Source organism: Arabidopsis lyrata, assembly GCF_000004255.2.
Source record: "Arabidopsis lyrata subsp. lyrata unplaced genomic scaffold ARALYscaffold_8, whole genome shotgun sequence".
Taxonomy (NCBI): Eukaryota; Viridiplantae; Streptophyta; class Magnoliopsida; order Brassicales; family Brassicaceae; genus Arabidopsis; species Arabidopsis lyrata.
Genome location: NW_003302548.1, coordinates 12,857,861 through 12,879,927, shown reverse-complemented (window position 1 = coordinate 12,879,927; position 22,067 = coordinate 12,857,861). Strand labels below are relative to the sequence as shown.

The 22,067-nt window shown below is 44.4% G+C and overlaps 2 protein-coding genes and 1 long non-coding RNA gene across 20 annotated transcripts; all 3 read right to left on the bottom strand.

The window, feature by feature from the left end:
- Positions 1 to 1,904: 1,904 nt before the first annotated feature.
- Positions 1,905 to 21,981, bottom strand: LOC9300048 (putative F-box/LRR-repeat protein 9). Of its 16 annotated transcripts, none has more exons than XR_002329244.1 (12): positions 6,977 to 7,133; positions 6,822 to 6,860; positions 6,413 to 6,721; positions 6,288 to 6,342; positions 5,881 to 5,980; positions 5,726 to 5,784; positions 5,317 to 5,622; positions 5,192 to 5,246; positions 4,785 to 4,884; positions 4,630 to 4,668; positions 4,221 to 4,529; positions 3,894 to 4,150 (listed from the first exon to the last, which is right to left on the bottom strand). XR_002329244.1 is itself a non-coding variant. In XM_002863926.2 (3 exons), the coding sequence occupies exons 1-3, from the start codon at positions 21,804 to 21,806 to the stop codon at positions 2,026 to 2,028; spliced, it is 612 nt and encodes a 203-aa protein (XP_002863972.2). In that variant the 5' UTR covers positions 21,807 to 21,981; the 3' UTR covers positions 1,905 to 2,025. The 16 variants fall into 16 exon arrangements, 1 of the variants encoding a protein (XP_002863972.2); XR_002329245.1 differs by having other exon boundaries at positions 4,221 to 4,526; positions 4,630 to 4,688; positions 5,317 to 5,625; positions 5,726 to 5,764; XR_002329243.1 differs by having other exon boundaries at positions 5,317 to 5,625; positions 5,726 to 5,764; positions 6,413 to 6,718; positions 6,822 to 6,880; positions 6,977 to 7,132.
- LOC110224751 lies at positions 7,179 to 9,709 on the bottom strand. 3 transcript variants are annotated; one of them, XR_002329254.1, is made up of 10 exons: positions 9,618 to 9,709; positions 9,360 to 9,457; positions 9,177 to 9,216; positions 8,943 to 9,068; positions 8,770 to 8,867; positions 8,450 to 8,603; positions 8,073 to 8,172; positions 7,918 to 7,956; positions 7,509 to 7,817; positions 7,179 to 7,438 (listed from the first exon to the last, which is right to left on the bottom strand). It is a non-coding gene; the product is annotated as an uncharacterized LOC110224751 (long non-coding RNA). The 3 variants fall into 3 exon arrangements; XR_002329253.1 differs by having other exon boundaries at positions 8,450 to 8,608; positions 8,770 to 9,068; XR_002329252.1 differs by having other exon boundaries at positions 8,770 to 9,068.
- On the bottom strand, positions 17,040 to 18,625 carry LOC110224743 (uncharacterized protein At3g60930, chloroplastic-like). Its single transcript, XM_021011625.1, has 2 exons — positions 17,905 to 18,625; positions 17,040 to 17,833 (listed from the first exon to the last, which is right to left on the bottom strand). The coding sequence occupies exons 1-2, from the start codon at positions 18,370 to 18,372 to the stop codon at positions 17,138 to 17,140; spliced, it is 1,164 nt and encodes a 387-aa protein (XP_020867284.1). The 5' UTR covers positions 18,373 to 18,625; the 3' UTR covers positions 17,040 to 17,137.
- Positions 21,982 to 22,067: the final 86 nt, after the last annotated feature.

The following is a 22,067-nucleotide window of genomic DNA, read 5'->3' as shown; positions in this document are numbered from 1 at the left end:
AACTGCTTTTTTCCCATCTCTCCATTCAAGCCCAATAACTCATTTGATCCATCAACTCATTTGAGTCAAAATTTTCAACTTATTAGGGTTCATGGGTTGAGTTGAGTTGAGTTGACCCATGAATCTTGACCCATTTTGACACCCCTAAACAAAACAAAGAGTCTAATAAGTGTTTCAGTTACAAAAACAAAGAATATGATGAACAATGAATTATTTAAATTTCTTGTCTGAAGAACTATATTAGGAGACTTGTATGTATAATTAAATGTTTAAGAACTAATACCCAAGAATATCCACATATAATTTTTTTTTGCCAAGAAGATCAACTTTTGAAATTTAAAAAAAAAAAGAGTGGTCAAAGAAAAAAAACAAGAGAATTAATATGAGTAAAGTTTGAATGTATATGGTAAATGAGGGGAATGAATATAAGAAAAGAAATTATGGGGAAAGAAGGGAAGAAGACACAAAGCCATGTGGCTGAATGGTAAATGTAGGCCTGGGCATTCGGATTTCAAATCGGATTCGGGTCGGATATATTCGGATTCGGATAATTCGGGTATGAGAGTTTATTATCCGTTCGAATTTTATGATTTTTCGGTTCGGTTTCGGTTCGGATATATTCGGATTCGGATAATTTGGGTAGGAGAATTTATTATCCGTTCGGATTTTATGAGTAATCGGTTCGGTTTCGGTTCGGATAGGTGTCGGATTCGGATCGGTTTTTGGGAAAAAAAAACTTAAAAATAGTTCAATGTTAATATAAATTGGTTTAATCTTACTAAAATTTAATTAAATTTTGCAAAAATATGTATAATTTTAACAAATATAACTAAAATTTTTCCGAAATCTAGGATATTTAGGATATTTTTGTTATTGCTATAAAATTACAACTAAATATAACTAATATTTTTGGATATATAATTTTTATTTCCGGTTTTCGGATATCCTTTCGGTTTTCGGTTCGGATCGGGTTCGGTTCGGGTAATTCGGATAGGAGAATTCATTATCCGTTCGGATTTTGTGACTATTCGGTTCGGATTCAGTTCTGGATTTTTCGGATCGGTTTCGGATCGGTTTTCGGATTTCGGATTTTATGCCCAGGCCTAGGTAAATGGGTACCACTTTTATTCATCTTCCAATTTGCCAGCCTGTCACTTTTGGGCTATCTTTTTTTCCTCTTTATGTTTTCTATTTTTATTTTCATTTCATATTCAAAGTTACCATTGATATGAAAGTTCACTTTTGTTTTTACTTTCTGACATGAGTTAGTTTTGATAATAATGTTTCTGAAAAAGATAAAATATTACATGGGTCAGTAATTATTAACATTTGAATATAACCAAGAACTCAACATAAACCCAATTATCCTAAATTCTTTAAGACTTACTTGCTAAAAAACAGAATCGAATTCTAGCCGGATTTGGTTCGAACTCAAAATTGCTAGTACATTGACTATGATTTTGCAGACGTTGACATCAATAACAATCGCGTTGAGGAAAATTGTGTGAACGTCGATATCGAGACGAGGGACTGTGCCAGTATGACATCGACGCAAAACGTATGAACCAGGGATCATCCCAACATTAACGAGAAATAGCATCGACGAACAACGTCAGACACAACCACACATTTTGTCAACTCTAAAGTAAGAATAACAAACCTATTTGAATGATCAAATCAATGGTTATAGTACTCATTACTCAAGTCGTGTGTTTAGGCATGCTTTCAGCAATTGCTAGTGCATCATTATCTAATTTGCTAGTGCATAATCATCTGATTTGTCGCGAGAGTGCCTGTAGCAAAAACTGTTTAGCTTCAATGTCTTTTTTAGCCGTGGACAAGATTGGCCTATAGCTTTCAAATTCTGTTTCAGCCATGAATATTAAGACCTCGAGCTATTACTATTAATCTAATCCTTCTAAACCGGACAAGAAGGCGGTATTTTTATAAAGTTTGTGAACTTGCGCTGAAAGAAACATGTTAATTCTGTGCTTACTCTGACGGGAGAATTTACACGCTCAAAAGCTACACTACAGTAAAGAGGAAATGAAAGTGGTGAAGACCATGCATCGTTTCAGCAATCGCTAGAGCAATCTCATCGCCACAGTCCACGTAACCCATGCCGTTAAGCTTCAACTGCCTTATCATCAACGTCCTTAGATTTGGACAAGACTTGCCTACAGCTTTCAAATGATCTCCAGAGATAAACGAGTGTGTAACAACCTCGAGTTCTTCAAGCAATGGGAGTTTCACAACTGCTTTGAAAATCCCAAAACTCGTTATCCCACCACAGTTAACAGCTCCAAGGCGTCTAAGATTACTTGATCTGCAAATAACATGATACTCACAATGGAACAAACACAATTTGGGGCAAATTCGTATCATTCAAACCCTAATTTCCTTACTACAATTGAAATCAAGTCAACAATTCAAAAATTTTCATCAAAATTTGCTTTGCTGGTGAGTTTTAGGGATTTGAAAGAACCTGTCGGCGATGTAGGAGATGTTGAAGGTTGAGTCTCCGATTGAACCTGCAATTGAGAAAGAGAAGATGATTAAGAATCAAAAGAATTACAGTGAGGAGAAGAAGAAGAAGAAACTTGGTTGAAGAAGAAGAAAAGCGTCGAAGACGAAGGGAGTCAAAGAAGAAGAAGAAAAGTCAACAAAAAGATTATGGGCTTAGGGTTGTTTTTAGTAATGGGCTCCGAATAAACTAAGGCCCAAATGAAAAGAAAGAGTGTGTTGTTGTCTGAGCTAAGTACTAAGTTAGAAGAGGGTGTTAGGTCTCAACAGTTAAGAGTGGTTGGAGTCTAATGATGGAGTGGATTGCTTGTGTAAGTGAATCTAGATTGTAGAAGTAAGATGAGAGAGTAAGGGTAAGTGAGTAGCTACTAGCTAGTGAAAGAAAACTTGTATAAGTATGTTTATGTGTGTGTCCTTGTAATAAATGGAAGTATGAATGAAAAATCTTAAAAAAGAAAGAGAGAGTTTAAGAAAACCTGAGTAAAATTTGAGAATTGCAACATGGTATCAGAGTACACTTGATCTTGGAGCCTGTTCAAAGAAGAAGAAATAAGGAGGCAAAGAAGAAGCCGTAAGAAGAGAAGAGAAGAATGACACTTACCTTGCAATCTTCACAACTTGTTGCTGTTTTTGATGGACAGAACTATGAGTTCTGGGCAGCAAGAATGAAAACAACCCTGATGAACAAAGATCTGTGGGAGGTAGTAAAAGATGGAGTTCCAGATCCGGGATCTCAGTCACCAGAGACTCCAGGAGCAGACAAGACCAAAGAAGCTGCAAACTTGAAGGCACTCAAAGCTAAGGATACTGCTGCTCTTCAAATTCTTCAACATGGAGTGGCAGATGTGGTGTTTGACAAGATTCTCTCAGCAACCTCAGCACATCAAGCATGGAAGCTGCTAGAGCACTCCTATCAAGGTAATGAGAAAGTTAAAACTGTTAGACTTCAGTCTCTAAGAAGAGAGTTTGAGAATCTGAAAATGAAAGAAGGGGAAAAGGTTAAAGCTTACTCTGATAGGATTCAGGCTGTAGCAAATCAGATGAGGGCTCTAGGTGAAGGAAAATCAAACTTTGATTTAGTAGTGAAAATGCTGGCCTCTATGCCAAAGAGTTATGCTGGTCTGTCATCTTTAATGGAAGAAACAAAGGATCTAATGACAGTTACCTATGCTGAGCTGGTTGGATCTCTTGAGGCACATGAGAAGAAATTCTTTCCTGAGGATGAAGAAGAAGCAGAAGGAGCCTTCCATGCACATTTCCGAAATCTGAATGTGAAGAGCAAAAATAAGGAAAACCAAGGTCAGTCAAGTTACAGAGAAAAGAGGTGGTGTGATTACTGTAAGCTATGGCCACCATTACTCAATAGTTAAGAGTGGTTGGAGTCTAATGATGGAGTGGATTGCTTGTGTAAGTGAATCTAGATTGTAGAAGTAAGATGAGAGAGTAAGGGTAAGTGAGTAGCTACTAGCTAGTGAAAGAAAACTTGTATAAGTATGTGTATGTGTGTGTCCTTGTAATAAATGGAAGTATGAATGAAAAATCTTAAAAAAGAAAGAGAGAGTTTAAGAAAACCTGAGTAAAATTTGAGAATTGCAACATGGTATCAGAGTACACTTGATCTTGGAGCCTGTTCAAAGAAGAAGAAATAAGGAGGCAAAGAAGAAGCTGTAAGAAGAGAAGAGAAGAATGACACTTACCTTGCAATCTTCACAACTTGTTGCTGTTTTTGATGGACAGAACTATGAGTTCTGGGCAGCAAGAATGAAAACAACCCTGATGAACAAAGATCTGTGGGAGGTAGTAAAAGATAGAGTTCCAGATCCGGGATCTCAGTCACCATAGACTCCAGGAGCAGACAAGACCAAAGAAGCTGCAAACTTGAAGGCACTCAAAGCTAAGGATACTGCTGCTCTTCAAATTCTTCAACATGGAGTGGCAGATGTGGTGTTTGACAAGATTCTCTCAGCAACCTCAGCACATCAAGCATGGAAGCTGCTAGAGCACTCCTATCAAGGTAATGAGAAAGTTAAAACTGTTAGACTTCAGTCTCTAAGAAGAGAGTTTGAGAATCTGAAAATGAAAGAAGGGGAAAAGGTTAAAGCTTACTCTGATAGGATTCAGGCTGTAGCAAATCAGATGAGGGCTCTAGGTGAAGGAAAATCAAACTTTGATTTAGTAGTGAAAATGCTGGCCTCTATGCCAAAGAGTTATGCTGGTCTGTCATCTTTAATGGAAAAAACAAAGGATCTAATGACAGTTACCTATGCTGAGCTGGTTGGATCTCTTGAGGCACATGAGAAGAAATTCTTTCCTGAGGATGAAGAAGAAGCAGAAGGAGCCTTCCATGCACATTTCCGAAATCTGAATGTGAAGAGCAAAAATAAGGAAAACCAAGGTCAGTCAAGTTACAGAGAAAAGAGGTGGTGTGATTACTGTAAGCTATGGCCACCATTACTCAACAGTTAAGAGTGGTTGGAGTCTAATGATGGAGTGGATTGCTTGTGTAAGTGAATCTAGATTGTAGAAGTAAGATGAGAGAGTAAGGGTAAGTGAGTAGCTACTAGCTAGTGAAAGAAAACTTGTATAAGTATGTGTATGTGTGTGTCCTTGTAATAAATGGAAGTATGAATGAAAAATCTTAAAAAAGAAAGAGAGAGTTTAAGAAAACCTGAGTAAAATTTGAGAATTGCAACATGGTATCAGAGCACACTTGATCTTGGAGCCTGTTCAAAGAAGAAGAAATAAGGAGGCAAAGAAGAAGCTGTAAGAAGAGAAGAGAAGAATGACACTTACCTTGCAATCTTCACAACTTGTTGCTGTTTTTGATGGACAGAACTATGAGTTCTGGGCAGCAAGAATGAAAACAACCCTGATGAACAAAGATCTGTGGGAGGTAGTAAAAGATGGAGTTCCAGATCCGGGATCTCAGTCACCAGAGACTCCAGGAGCAGACAAGACCAAAGAAGCTGCAAACTTGAAGGCACTCAAAGCTAAGGATACTGCTGCTCTTCAAATTCTTCAACATGGAGTGGCAGATGTGGTGTTTGACAAGATTCTCTCAGCAACCTCAGCACATCAAGCATGGAAGCTGCTAGAGCACTCCTATCAAGGTAATGAGAAAGTTAAAACTGTTAGACTTCAGTCTCTAAGAAGAGAGTTTGAGAATCTGAAAATGAAAGAAGGGGAAAAGGTTAAAGCTTACTCTGATAGGATTCAGGCTGTAGCAAATCAGATGAGGGCTCTAGGTGAAGGAAAATCAAACTTTGATTTAGTAGTGAAAATGCTGGCCTCTATGCCAAAGAGTTATGCTGGTCTGTCATCTTTAATGGAAGAAACAAAGGATCTAATGACAGTTACCTATGCTGAGCTGGTTGGATCTCTTGAGGCACATGAGAAGAAATTCTTTCCTGAGGATGAAGAAGAAGCAGAAGGAGCCTTCCATGCACATTTCCGAAATCTGAATGTGAAGAGCAAAAATAAGGAAAACCAAGGTCAGTCAAGTTACAGAGAAAAGAGGTGGTGTGATTACTGTAAGCTATGGCCACCATTACTCAACAGTTAAGAGTGGTTGGAGTCTAATGATGGAGTGGATTGCTTGTGTAAGTGAATCTAGATTGTAGAAGTAAGATGAGAGAGTAAGGGTAAGTGAGTAGCTACTAGCTAGTGAAAGAAAACTTGTATAAGTATGTGTATGTGTGTGTCCTTGTAATAAATGGAAGTATGAATGAAAAATCTTAAAAAAGAAAGAGAGAGTTTAAGAAAACCTGAGTAAAATTTGAGAATTGCAACATGGTATCAGAGCACACTTGATCTTGGAGCCTGTTCAAAGAAGAAGAAATAAGGAGGCAAAGAAGAAGCTGTAAGAAGAGAAGAGAAGAATGACACTTACCTTGCAATCTTCACAACTTGTTGCTGTTTTTGATGGACAGAACTATGAGTTCTGGGCAGCAAGAATGAAAACAACCCTGATGAACAAAGATCTGTGGGAGGTAGTAAAAGATGGAGTTCCAGATCCGGGATCTCAGTCACCATAGACTCCAGGAGCAGACAAGACCAAAGAAGCTGCAAACTTGAAGGCACTCAAAGCTAAGGATACTGCTGCTCTTCAAATTCTTCAACATGGAGTGGCAGATGTGGTGTTTGACAAGATTCTCTCAGCAACCTCAGCACATCAAGCATGGAAGCTGCTAGAGCACTCCTATCAAGGTAATGAGAAAGTTAAAACTGTTAGACTTCAGTCTCTAAGAAGAGAGTTTGAGAATCTGAAAATGAAAGAAGGGGAAAAGGTTAAAGCTTACTCTGATAGGATTCAGGCTGTAGCAAATCAGATGAGGGCTCTAGGTGAAGGAAAATCAAACTTTGATTTAGTAGTGAAAATGCTGGCCTCTATGCCAAAGAGTTATGCTGGTCTGTCATCTTTAATGGAAGAAACAAAGGATCTAATGACAGTTACCTATGCTGAGCTGGTTGGATCTCTTGAGGCACATGAGAAGAAATTCTTTCCTGAGGATGAAGAAGAAGCAGAAGGAGCCTTCCATGCACATTTCCGAAATCTGAATGTGAAGAGCAAAAATAAGGAAAACCAAGGTCAGTCAAGTTACAGATAAAAGAGGTGGTGTGATTACTGTAAGCTATGGCCACCATTACTCAACAGTTAAGAGTGGTTGGAGTCTAATGATGGAGTGGATTGCTTGTGTAAGTGAATCTAGATTGTAGAAGTAAGATGAGAGAGTAAGGGTAAGTGAGTAGCTACTAGCTAGTGAAAGAAAACTTGTATAAGTATGTGTATGTGTGTGTCCTTGTAATAAATGGAAGTATGAATGAAAAATCTTAAAAAAGAAAGAGAGAGTTTAAGAAAACCTGAGTAAAATTTGAGAATTGCAACATGGTATCAGAGTACACTTGATCTTGGAGCCTGTTCAAAGAAGAAGAAATAAGGAGGCAAAGAAGAAGCCGTAAGAAGAGAAGAGAAGAATGACACTTACCTTGCAATCTTCACAACTTGTTGCTGTTTTTGATGGACAGAACTATGAGTTCTGGGCAGCAAGAATGAAAACAACCCTGATGAACAAAGATCTGTGGGAGGTAGTAAAAGATGGAGTTCTAGATCCGGGATCTCAGTCACCAGAGACTCCAGGAGTAGACAAGACCAAAGAAGCTGCAAACTTAAAGGCACTCAAAGCTAAGGATACTGCTGCTCTTCAAATTCTTCAACATGGAGTGGCAGATGTGGTGTTTGACAAGATTCTCTCAGCAACCTCAGCACATCAAGCATGGAAGCTGCTAGAGCACTCCTATCAAGGTAATGAGAAAGTTAAAACTGTTAGACTTCAGTCTCTAAGAAGAGAGTTTGAGAATCTGAAAATGAAAGAAGGGGAAAAGGTTAAAGCTTACTCTGATAGGATTCAGGCTGTAGCAAATCAGATGAGGGCTCTAGGTGAAGGAAAATCAAACTTTGATTTAGTAGTGAAAATGCTGGCCTCTATGCCAAAGAGTTATGGTGGTCTGTCATCTTTAATGGAAGAAACAAAGGATCTAATGACAGTTACCTATGCTGAGCTGGTTGGATCTCTTGAGGCACATGAGAAGAAATTCTTTCCTGAGGATGAAGAAGAAGCAGAAGGAGCCTTCCATGCACATTTCCGAAATCTGAATGTGAAGAGCAAAAATAAGGAAAACCAAGGTCAGTCAAGTTACAGAGAAAAGAGGTGGTGTGATTACTGTAAGCTATGGCCACCATTACTCAACAGTTAAGAGTGGTTGGAGTCTAATGATGGAGTGGATTGCTTGTGTAAGTGAATCTAGATTGTAGAAGTAAGATGAGAGAGTAGGTCATCTAATAAATGACTGCAAACTCAAGAATGGAGAACAAGCTCAAGTTACTCAAGAAGACAACGAAAAAGAAGAAGAAGAAGAAGAAACCTACCATATGTTCACAGCAAGACAAGAGGATGAAGAAACACTAGAAGAAAATGTCTGGCTCATTGATAGTGGATGCACAAATCACATGACCTCACATGAGAAACTGTTCATTAACCTCAACACAAGCTTCAATGTTCCTATCCATGTAGGTAATGGAGCTGTTCTGACCACAAAGGGAAAGGGAGACATTGAAATCATGACAAAGAAGGGCAAGAGAATGATCAAAGATGTTCTACTAGTTCCAAAGATTGCCAAAAATCTCTTGAGTGTCTCTCAAATGATTGAGAATGATTATGAAGTTAACTTTGATCAAAATGGTTGTACCATTCATGATCCCGCTGGAAGGAAGATAGCTGAGGTGCCAATGATCAAAAAGAGTTATCATCTTAAGATGCCAGAGAATGAAGAAGCAACAATGGTTGCTGCAAAAGAAAAGGTGAAATCATGTTGTCAAGGAGCTGGAGACACTAAAATTGCAAATCAAAAAACGCTGCAACCTTGGTGTACTAAGAAGAATGTTGAAAACAAAAACAAATCTGTGATGTATCAAGCTAAAAAGCATGGAGATAAAGCTGTGAAGGGAAAATCAGTGATTGAAGTTAAGAACCAGAGAAATTCTGAAACTGGAAAAGAAGAAAACAAAGTTAGAGAAGTCAAGGATGTGAGTCCAGAAAAAAATCTGAAGAAGATGGTGTTAAACAGAGACACGATGGAGAAAATTGAAAGCTCACCTGAGATTAAGAGGGAGAAAAAGTGGACTAGAGAAGAAATCTGCAAAAGGAAGGCAGAGAATGTTCAAGAGACAGAGACAGAGAAAAAGAAGCAAGCGTCAAAGTTCAAAGGGTTTGGAATTCAAAATTTGGAAACCATTTGCAAGGGTGAAATTAAAAACAAGGAAGAAGCAAAGGGATTACCTCCGGTTGGAAAAACGAACGTCATCAAGATTGGAGACATGAGCCTTCATCCAGATTATGCCATCAAGTTTGGCGACATAAATTTCCATCCTGATTATCTGCAAAAGAAGATCAAAGTGAGTCCAACTGAGAATGAAGCAAACGAGAACAAGACTGAGAAGAGAATTGTTCAAGAGGGAGCAACAAAAATTGAAAAGGGAAAAGCCGTTGAATCCACTGGGATTGAGAGCAAGAGGGAGACTGAGAAATCAAGCTCACCGATGACTTATGCCGACGTCTTGAAAAGCTCGCATCCGATCAAGCGAAAAGGAACCAGCAGTGGCGAAGGGAAGATATCAAGATTCAAAATCCTTGTTGGGGTCAGATTCCATCCTTTGGCGCCGAGCCAGACTTAGAACACCTCGGGAGTTTTACAGAGATCACCTCGGGATATCGCATCATCCACCTCGGGTTATCCACCTGATCAGCCAAGGGTAGCCGAGCCCATCATCTTGTAGTATCCGAGCCCAGTCGCTTCGGGGTACCCGAACCCATCGCCTCGGGGGTACTCGAACAAGACATCAGGGGTATCCGAGCCCATCGCCTCGGGGGTACCCGGACACGACATTGGGGATACCCAAGTCCAATCGCCTCGGAGTGCCCGAGCCCATCGCCTCGGGGTACTTGAACAAGACAGCTCGGGGTACCCGAGCTAGTCTCTCCTGTATACCCGAGCCGATTGCACAAGTTCTCCGAGGCGAAGTCTTCATCATCACCTGAGGCAAAGACTTGATAAATATTCATCTTCAAAGTATCATTTCCAAGCAAGGCGTCATTTCCGATAGACCTGGAAATGATAAAGGAGAATCTCGAAAGATCAACTCAAATCAGGAAAACTTCCGAAAAACCCCGAAGAATAAGGAAACTATCCTAATCCGCGATATTCTGAGCCGACTTCAAGATAAATGGAAATCTTCCGAGAATATCGCTGGAGAGGCGGTTTATCACCCCTATATAAAGAGATTCAAGGCTCTCGCAGAAAGCAAGGAATATCGCTCTAGAATTTACACTACACAAAGCTCTCACAGCACAATCATCTTTTTCTTTTACGATCAAACTCTTGTACGATCAAAGTCATCTTTTTCTTAATAATATCAAGAACACCATCTTTGGTATCAATTGATTCTGTCGTTCTTTGAGAATTCTCTCAAATCGTATCCCTAAATTAAAACCCTAGACAAATCTCGATTGTGTTAGTTTCGACTTCCACAGTTTGGCGCCGTCTGTGGGGATATTTTAGAATTCTCTTACCCTAAGACGCAGAATTCGATTACCGAAAAGGACGATGAACGAAGACGGTCGTCAGACACCACCAGCTGGAGGAGGGAACCCGGACCCTCCGAACCCTCAGAATCCTCAAGCCGATCCGACGATCATAGCGACTCTAGCCGAACTGAAAGACCTGATGGTTAAATTACAGAAGAAAGCTGACGACCAAGAGAAAGCTAACAAAACCTTGGCGCAGCGAGTCGACGAAATCGCAACACGTGGGCAACAAAAAACCACGCGTTTCCAGACTCGGCTGCCACGAGCTCGGAGGGACTTGCCTGGCATCAACCCAACATGACTCACGTTCGCGACACCAACCGACAACACCAGAGTCGCAACCCGAGCCGACCCTGCCAGACGCGAGAACCAAGATGATCCCACCGAGCCAGACGCAGTGGACGTGACGGACGAGCCAGATGATTTGCAAGACGAGCGCACCCGAGCCGGAGCTAACTCCGCCGAGCAAACGGACCTTACTGATGACGAAGAAACTGAGGAAAACATAAGGTGGGCCGAAGAATCCAAAAGAGAAGACGAGCTAAGCAAGATCCGAGCCTCCCTAGCCAAGGCGGAAGCTGATATGAAGCTCGTCAAAACCCAGATACATAGCGTTTCATCCTCCGCACCGAACATCGACCGAATTTTGGAAGAATCTCGGAATACGCCTTTCACCAAAAGAATTTCCGAAACGACGATGTCCAATCTGGGAAAGTTCAAAATCGACTCTTACAACGGATCAACTGACCCGAAGTGCCACATTAAATCGTTCGTGATATCTGTGAAGGTTCAAGCCCGGGGAAAAGGATGCAGGTCTATGCTTACTGTTCGTGGAACACCTCAAAGGACCGGCATTAGAGTGGTTTTCAAGATTGGAACGAAACTCGATTGACAGTTTCGACGAGCTGTCGACACTGTTCCTCAAGCAATACTCCGTGCTCATCGACCCCGGAACCTCCGACGCGGATCTGTGGTCCCTGTCTCAACAGCCCACCGAGCCGTTAAGAGATTTCCTCACAACCTTCAAATCGACGCTAGCCAAGGTCGAAGGAATTATAGATGTAGCCGCTCTTTCGGCTTTAACGAAATCTCTCTGGTACAAGTCAGAATTCAGGAAAGAGTTGAACCTGTCTAAACCGACAACAATTCGCGACGCGCTGCATCGAGCCTCGGATTTCGTCGCCCACGAAGAAGAGATGGCGCTGCTAGCAAAGAGGCATGAGCCAACGAAACAGGCGCCCCGAGCTGAGAAAACCGAGAAAGCCCAAGCGACACCTCCGGTCCAAATGAAGACACGTGAGAGCGGTACGTATACGCATCACCAGATTGACACGCCCCGAGGCCGTGGCCGCGGTAGAGGCCGAGGCCGTGGGAGAGGAAGAGAGTCCTTCACCTGGACAAGGGATCAGCCACCGAACAATGATCAAGAATATTGCGAACACCACAAAATTTTCGGCCACCATACCTCGAGATGCCGAAGCCTCGGAGCTAAGTTAGCAACCAAATTCCTAGCTGGAGAGCTCGGGACGAACGTCACTCTTAAGGATCTCGAGCCAGAGCCAGAGCCCGAGCAGACCAACCCGGGAAGAGACCCCGAACCAAGGAACCAGGAGTCTCAGAAAAGAACCCGGGGGTCGGAAGACGAAGACCGAGATGGTACGCGGTAGAAGGTTCTTACCATAATGGGTGGATCGCCATATTGTCCTGACACCGTAGCGGCAATCAAAGCTTATCAACGCCGAGCCGAGACGCCTAGCAACTGGACAAGACGCTTCGATCGACCTAACGACGTGATCACATTCGAAGAAAGCGAGACAAACGGGCTCGACATGCCTCATAACGATCCAATCGTCGTCACATTAGCGATAGGAGACCATGATATTTACCGAGTATTAATTGACACCGGCAGCACCATCGACGTAATCTTTCGCGAAACGCTCCGACAAATGAACATCGACATGTCACAGGTGATTCCGAACCCGAAGCCTGTCCTCGGATTTTCAGGGAAACTTTGATGACGCTTGGAACCATCCAACTACCAGTCCGAGCCGGCGGGGTAACAAAGATAGTCAACTTCTCAGTCACCGATCAACCTACCATCTACAACGTCATAATGGGAACTCCGTTGTTAAATCTAATGCGAGCTATCGCATCAACATATCATATGTGTGTCAAATTCCCGACCCCCAATGGCGTGAAAATGATCTGGGGCAGTCAGAAAAATTCTCGGATGTGTTTCATGGCAGCACACAAACTCCGAAACCCTGTCACTGAAGCGAAGGCTGAAACCGATCACAAGAAATCAAAACTTGGCCGGAGTGAAGAGAAGGCTATATCTAAACAGTTATAGCAATTACAGATCGAGGAGGCGCGCAAGGAGAAGATGCCTACCTCGGATCCTATAATCTCCATTAGCCTCGACGACGAACGGCCCGAACGATGCGTGGAAATTGGCAGCGACTTAACCGAGGAAATCAAGACCGAGCTCATCTCATTCCTCAAAGAGAACATCAACACCTTCGCCTGGTCAGCTGAAGATCTACCTGGGGTAAGCATCGACGTAATCTGCCACGAGCTGAATGTTGACCCATCTTTCAAGCCCATCAAGCAGAAGCGAAGAAAATTGGGTCGGGATCGCGCAGATACCGTGAACGCCGAAGTAGAAAAGCTCCTGAAGATCGGCTCGATCTCCGAAGCAAGATATCCGGACTGGTTAGCAAATCCTGTCGTGGTTAAAAAGAAGAACGACAAGTGGAGAGTCTGCGTCGATTTCACCGATCTGAACAAAGCTTGCCCTAAAGACAGTTTTCCGCTCCCACATATCGATCGCTTAGTGGAAGCAACCGCGGGAAATAAGTTGCTATCATTCACGGATGCTTTCGCAGGATACAATCAGATTCTCATGCACCCCGACGATCGCGAGAAGACAACATTCATCACAGACCGAGGTATCTACTGTTACAAAGTCATGCCCTTCGGACTCAAGAATGCTGGCGCAACGTATCAATGGCTCGTCAACAGGATGTTCTCCGAGCAGCTCGGAAAGACGATGGAAGTTTATATTGACGACATGTTAGTCAAATCCCTTGAAGAAAGCGATCACATAGCCCATCTACGCGACTGTTTTTGCCAGCTCAACAAGCACAACATGAAGCTCAACCCGGCAAAATGTCGTTTCGCGGTAAAGTCGGGAGAATTCTTGGGATATCTCGTAACTCACCGAGGCATCAAGGCAAACCCGAAGCAAATCGATGCTCTACTGAATATGCCCTCACCACAGAACAAGCGCGAAGTCCAACGTCTCACCGGGAGAGTCGCAGCCTTGAACCGATTCATCTCGCGGTCCACTGACAAATGCCTGGCTTTCTACGATACTCTACGCGGGAACAAGAAATTCGAATGGACCGATCGCTGCGAAGAAGCTTTCCAGGAACTGAAGAAGTATTTGGCTAATCCACCGGTGTTGGCGAAACCAGTCCCGGGCGAGCCATTATTTCTGTACATCGCAGTCTCTGATACGGCGATAAGTAGAGTCATAGTCAGGGAAGACAGAGGAGAGCAGAAGCCGATATTTTATGTCTCGCAAACTTTCACCGACGCGGAAACACGCTACCCGCAAACGGAAAAGCTCGCCCTCGCAGTAGTAATGTCAGCTCGGAAACTACGGCCATATTTCCAGTCTCACTCAATTGTCGTCATGGCGCCCGTATCACTCCGAACCATCCTGCACAGTCCGAGCCAATCGGGACGCCTGGCCAAATGGGCAGTAGAACTCAGCGAGTATGACATCGAATACAGGAACAAAACATGCGCGAAATCTCAAGTCCTGGCCGATTTTATCATCGAGCTACCAACAGAGAACGTCCGAGAAGAGTCCCCCAACGCTGTTTGGATCCTCCATGTCGACGGCTCATCTTCAAAACAAGGCTCTGGCGTCGGAATCCGCCTAGCATCGCCAGAGGGTGAAATTCTTGAACAATCCTTTCGGCTAAATTTCGACGCGACTAACAACGTGGCTGAGTATGAAGCGTTGATAGCAGGACTTAAGCTGGCTCGGGAACTTAAGATCAACAAGCTGCGAGCCTTTTGCGATTCCCAGCTCGTGGCTAATCAATTCAATGGAGAATACGCGGCTCGCGACGAACGAATGGAAGCGTATCTTGCTCTCACGCAAGACTTGGTGAAACAGTTCGGAGAGTTCGAGCTAACCAGAATCCCACGAGGTGAGAACACATCGACCGATGCCTTAGCAGCTCTAGCTTCAACCTCCGACCCAAATCTGAAGAGAATCATAACGGTTGAGTTCATCGAAAAACCGAGCATCGAAGATAATAGCAAGGACCAAGTTCTAACGGCTCGGGAGACAGTAGAACCGGAAGAAATGGACATCGAACTGCTAAACCAGCAAACTACGGACGCAACTGAGTCTGAGTACGGAAGCGACGCCAAATGGATCGGAGCCATCCGAAGCTACATAGCCGATGGAGAAGTTCCTACTGAAAAATGGACAGCTCGGAAGCTTAAGGCAAAAGCGGCTCGGTATACTCTGATCGACGGAGAACTCTTTAAATGGCGATTTTCCGGTCCCCTCCTTATCTGTGTCGAAGGAAATGAAGCTCGTAGAGTCATGGAAGAAGTACACGGTGGATCTTGCGGAAACCATTCTGGCGGGAGAGCCCTAGCTATAAAGATCAAACGCCAAGGATATTTTTGGCCGACAATGGTCAAAGACTGCGAGAAGTTTTCTCAACGGTGTGACAAATGCCAGAGGCACGCACCAACCATTCATCAACCCGCCGAGCTCCTCTCTTCCATCACTTCGCCTTATCCATTCATGCGATGGTCCATGGACATCATTGGACCTCTACACAACTCCAAGCAGAAAAAACTCGTCCTCGTACTGACAGACTACTTCTCCAAATGGATCGAGGCGGACTCCTACGCCAGCATCAAAGACGCGCTGGTCGAAAACTTCGTCTGGAAGAACATCATATGCTGCCACGGGATACCTTACGAGATCGTTACAGACAACGGATCGCAGTTTATTTTGGCTCGGTTCGAAGGATTCTGCGAGAAATGGGGAATTCGCCTCAGCAAGTCTACGCCTCGGTACCCTCAGGGAAACGGTCAGGCCGAAGCGGCAAACAAGACGATTCTCGACGGAATAAAAAAGCGCCTCGACGCGAAGAAAGGCCGCTGGGCCGACGAATTGGAAGGAGTACTATGGTCGCACAGAACCACGCCGCGGCGGGCCACGGGAGAAACGCCTTTCGCCCATGTCTACGGCGCGGAGTGTGTGATTCCCACCGAAGCCGAGATCCCGGGACTAAGAAGACGTTTTCTCCCCGAGCAGGAAAATTCCAACACTCAGATGATGCTGGACGAGCTGGACTTAATTGACGAAAGAAGAGATTCGGCTTTGATCCGTATGCAGAACTATCAGAATGCAACGGCTCGGTACTACAATTCTCACGTTAAGCATCGCTGTTTCCACGAAGGAGATCTCGTACTGCGCAAAGTTTTCCAGAATACCGCCGAGCAGAATGCAGGTAAGCTCGGCGCGAATTGGGAGGGACCTTACACGATCGCAAAGGTAATCCGTCCCGGCGTCTACGAACTCATCAACATGAACGGCAAAGCGGTACCTAGATCCTGGAACGCAATGCATCTAAGGAAATACTACCGCTAAAAACCTAAGGTACGCATGTACTCGAACTACGGGGTGGCTTGATCCCTGAAAAGGGTACGTAGGCAGCTCGTCCTCGGACGGGTTCAGCTACCCCCCTAATTAAAAAAGGGGGGGGAGTGGGTCCGTATACATATACTCCCACTAAATTTTTCAAATTTTCTAAGTTTTTACCCTTCGGATTTTCATTTTTATCCACCTCGACATCTATCCCAAAATTCATCTCGGGAACCTTTACGGTCTCCTTATCGACCCACAAAGCCAACAGTTCGGACGATGGCCACGTCCACGAACAGAGAGCTCATTTCACCGCCTCGGTTACAGCGCGCTATATAAGCATTCGAGACGATTCGGTCGGAGATATCTTGCAATAAAGAAATTGTCTTCAGAAAACCTAGTTGACTTTGACACTGGTACCCCAGTTCGCTTCTAAGCACTGGCTTCGACTATATCAGCTCGGGTCGCAACCGATAAAGATTAGTCCCACGTAACCAAAACCCAGTTATCCTAACACTTGTGCACGATTCATTTCACTTTCGGCTCGGAAGTTAAGACGTTTGGATTTAACTTCTCAACGAGCAAATCATAAACCCGGTTAACTTAACACTGGTGCACGATTCTTTTCGCTTTTGGCTCGGAAGTTAAATCCAGCTATTTGACATTAGTATTGGATTCAGTTCGGAAAAATATTAAGATAAAAATACTTAACATAATATTCAGTGGATAAAGCCGTCCAGGCATGTCTTACAAAAAAGGGCAAAAGACAGAATAAAAAGACATCTCGGGATCAGATCGAATCTTGGTTAACCGGCGAAACTTGAGCTACCTCGGTACCTCGGTTCGAACCCGACTGGTCGCCAACGCCTATCGCAGCCGCGGCACCCTCGATCGAACGGTTCCCGAAGCTATCGTCGACAGAGTCCGGGGAAACCGGAGGAAGCTTCAAGTCCTCTCGCAGCTCGGTCCCGAGACGGACGTACTCATCCTCGGCGTCCCCATACTCAGCCGTCCATTGAAGGACCTCGGCCTTCTCATCCTCCACCTTTTTCCCTTCCTCCAGCTCGGCTATCAGCTCGGCATTGGCCCGCGCTTGCACCAGGTACATATAGCGCGTGGACACCTTCCCGTACTGGTCCATCTTCGCCTCGATAGCCTTGACCTTCTCGGCAAACTCCCTTTTGGCTGCCCTCCGCTCTCTGATAATCTCCTTCTCCCGGAGAGCCTTCTCTTCGGTAAATAACCGATGGAGGCGTGCAATCTCGGCCTCGAGCTTTCTCTGAGTCCGCAGGCTATCCTCATAAGCTTTCAACCGCTCCACCTTCTCGGCCTTGGCCAACGCCTCGGCTTCTTGTTTAGCCATGATCGCCTCGGAAAACCTAGCCTCGACCTCAGCTCGGGACATCTCCGATCTCTCACGGGCCAGCTCGGACTTCCGAGCTCCAAAATCATAGGCCCGAACCATGGAGTTCATAGATTGGAAGGCCTGAAAAAGAACGAGAATCATTAGCAACCAAATATGGAAACGATAGTAACACATCAGGGACAGATCGATACCTTCAGAAATCCAGCAGCGGTTTCGCGATAGTTTTGAGCCTCCAACAAGGCCTCGGGAGCAAACAGTGGCGGACCCGAGCAAGAAGCGACAAGGTTCGCCGAAGCGATCTTGTCCTTATACACTGGAGTTTCACTACGACTCCTCTTCTCCTTCCTAGAAACTCCCGAGCCATCACCTCGGGGTCTTTTTCCCCTAGTTTTGGATTTCGCCTCGGCGGCTGGAGCAGCAATAACCAGAGCCCCTACCGCCTCGGGGACATCGGTCTTAGGGGAGAAATGCTCGGCCACCTCGGGCACGATCGAAGCCACATCCCAAGCTTCATCGGTCGCCTCGGCACCAACGACGACCTCAAGGCCGGCCTCGGGAGGAGTAGGAGGTCTGAAGTTTGCCTCCAAAACAGCTTTTTCCTTAGCCGCCTTCTTTTCGGCATCTTTCCTGGCTCTCAGAGACTGCGCAGCTCCCTGCATCTCGATAAGCAAGGAGCTCCGTGCAGTAGACGCAGGGCTCTCTCAATTCTTTCTTGGGAGAAGTGTTTCGTCCAATCGCACTTCCGAGCTATTAGTTCGTCGTGTAGATCCAGAAAGCCTTCGGGAACGTCTTCGAGAAATGACGGGTTCCGATCTGCGTAAACAAGAAAACACTCAGTGAAAAGTTTAAAGAAAAACAAAACAGCAAATACGGCTTCGGGCGTAGTACCAATTTTTCTCCACTTTCCAACAACTTTCCCTAAGTAGTCCTCGTGGATACTATACTCATTCAAGGCTACGAAGAAGAAATGGTCGGTGTACTTCTCATCCTTGCTCGGGAAACCACCGATAACCCTCCTATTTGGCCTCGGAGATATGTAAAATCTCTCAACAGGGCCTGGTATGCGCCGGATCTCTAGGAGATTCCTTAACTGGCTAAGGTCGACAAGGTTGACCGTCTCAATACTCCGGACTAGAATCCCTATAAGATGGCGCAAGCCTCGGGTTGTGATCTGAGACAAAGCGATCTTGTACGACCATAGAAACGCCAATATAGGCCTCGGAATCAGAAGCCAGAGGTAGCAGTGGTAGAAGAACCCCTCATAAAGGGTGAGAAACCCCTCGGGCGGATCGTCCGCTCGCTCGCTCGGAGTTGGAAGTCTTAGTTCAATCCCCTCGCTAAAACCGAATCGAGCCTTGAGATCCCGAAGGGAATCCTCCGTACATAAAGTGGAACCCGGGGGATTAGGTTTCTTAGCTTTCTTGGCTCGTTTTCTCTTCTGTTGACCCTTGGCTGCTTGGACTTTAGCTTGGAGCAACCTAGCCGCCTCGTCAGAATCGTAGTGAACCTCCTCGGCCTTAATAGGAAGTAGAGGCGCCTCGGGGGCATTTCGCCAGCACGAGACTCCAGCTTTACCAGCTGCCGGTGGATGGATCCTCCTTCTACTCAAAATCGCCTCAGGGTCATCAGGCAAATCCTGATCCCGAGCCACATCCGCAATCGTGTCTTCCCGAGCAACAAAACGGCTCGGGTCTTCCTCCCGTGAGGCCGACTCTGCATCACTACCGCGGTACAACTTGATCTGACGGTCCGTGGTTCCCGCCTCGTGGTCACTCGAAGAACTCCAGACCATCTTTCTCTTGTAGACAGGGAGATGAGTGTCTCCTCGGGGCGAATCACTGGAATCAGAGAGAGACATTTTCCGGCTCGGGCAATTGAAGCAGTTGATCGGAAGAACAAAGCTTGACAGATCGGAGAAATCGACCTAGATCTAATGACGGTGGCGCTACGACGGAAGTATAACGGAGAAAGTATAAAATGCAAGAACTCAAGATCAGAGAGAGAAGAGAACGAACCTTGAAAATTTTCCTTTGCAGTTGCGAAATGAAAAAATGAGTCGGAGACTTAACATTTATAGAGATTTAGGGCGCGTCGGGTACGAGCGAGCCAAATAAAACACATCGTATCCGCGTCTAAGGCGCGTCGGCCATGCACGAATTGAGTAGGATACTTCGCATCCGCACGAATCTCGGGAATCAGCGAAAGGACCTTTCCACTTCTCGAGAAGGAATCCCAACCGTCACACGGCAAGAGAAGATGAAACGACAGAGGAATTCGAATCGCCAAAAACTTTAAAGGGACCGAACTGTCCAAAGTAAACGGCTCGGCCTAATTGTCATAAAGCTCGTCACGCTTGGTTCTCCAAACTAACGAGCTGGGGGGCTAACTGTTGGGGTCGGATTCCATCCTTTGGCGCCGAGCCAGACTTAGAACACCTCGGGAGTTTTACAGAGATCACCTCGGGATATCGCATCATCCACCTCGGGTTATCCACCTGATCAGCCTAGGGTACCCGAGCCCATCATCTTGTAGTATCCGAGCCCGGTCGCTTCGGGGTACCCGAACCCATCGCCTCGGGGGTACCCGAACAAGACATCGGGGGTATCCGAGCCCATCGCCTCGGGGTACTCGAACAAGACAGCTCGGGGTACCCGAGCTAGTCTCTCCTGTATACCCGAGCCGATTGCACAAGTTCTCCGAGGCGAAGTCTTCATCATCACCCGAGGCAAAGACTTGATAAATATTCATCTTCAAAGTATCATTTCCAAGCAAGGCGTCATTTCCGAAGGATCATTTCCGATAGACCCGGAAATGATAAAGGAGAATCTCGAAAGATCAACTCAAATCAGGAAAACTTCCGAAAAACCCCGAAGAATAAGGAAACTATCCTAATCCGCGATATTCTGAGCCGACTTCAAGATAAATGGAAATCTTCCGAGAATATCGCTGGAGAGGCGGTTTATCACCCCTATATAAAGAGATTCAAGGCTCTCGCAGAAAGCAAGGAATATCGCTCTAGAATTTACACTACGCAAAGCTCTCACAGCACAATCATCTTTTTCTTTTACGATCAAACTCTTGTACGATCAAAGTCATATTTTTCTTAATAATATCAAGAACACCATCTTTGGTATCAATTGATTCTGTCGTTCTTTGAGAATTCTCGCAAATCGTATCCCTAAATTAAAACCCTAGACAAATCTCGATTGTGTTAGTTTCGACTTCCACAATCCTAACTTGGAATCGAGAGTTTCAATCGAAAACTCAAGAGGGAGTGTTGAAGGTTGAGTCTCCGATTGAACCTGCAATTGAGAAAGAGAAGATGATTAAGAATCAAAAGAATTACAGTGAGGAGAAGAAGAAGAAGAAACTTGGTTGAAGAAGAAGAAAAGCGTCGAAGAAGAAGGGAGTCAAAGAAGAAGAAGAAAAGTCAACAAAAAGATTATGGGCTTAGGGTTGTTTTTAGTAATGGGCTCCGAATAAACTAAGGCCCAAATGAAAAGAAAGAGTGAGTTGTTGTCTGAGCTAAGTACTAAGTTAGAAGAGGGTGTTAGGTCTGAACAGTTAAGAGTGGTTGGAGTCTAATGATGGAGTGGATTGCTTGTGTAAGTGAATCTAGATTGTAGAAGTAAGATGAGAGAGTAAGGGTAAGTGAGTAGCTACTAGCTAGTGAAAGAAAACTTGTATAAGTATGTGTATGTGTGTGTCCTTGTAATAAATGGAAGTATGAATGAAAAATCTTAAAAAAGAAAGAGAGAGTTTAAGAAAACCTGAGTAAAATTTGAGAATTGCAACAGGAGAGGAGAGAATCGCTCCCAAAGTCTTCAATGTTGATCTCCAGCAAACCGCCACGGCTGAGATCAACGGCGTGACGGCACATGGCTTCGAGATCGTACTTCCAGACATCGAAATTTTTTGACATTCGTGTCTCGATTTTGGTCCACATTGATGGGTCTTGACATACGCGTCGCCACAATTTGCATACCTTCTGAGCGTTGTTGAGTATATCATGTATGTTAAGACGGAGAAGAATCGAAGACGTCAGCTCCGATGGAAGATCCACCCAGTTTCTTCTATATCCACCGTGCTTCATCGCCGGAGGTGAAAGACGAAGACGACAGCGAAGAGAAGTGAAGTTAATTTAATTTCGATTCCTTTTGAAAATTACAATATTTTCCCTCATTGCATTATATAATTACGAAAATATTTCATGCTTATAGGTCTACTAAGCCCATTACTCGATAAACAAAAACAATCTTTTAATGATAACAATCAGTCAATCACAAAAGAGAAATTCTTATTAATAACAATATGTTTTCTCTTATGTTTTCTATTTCTATTTTCATTTCATATT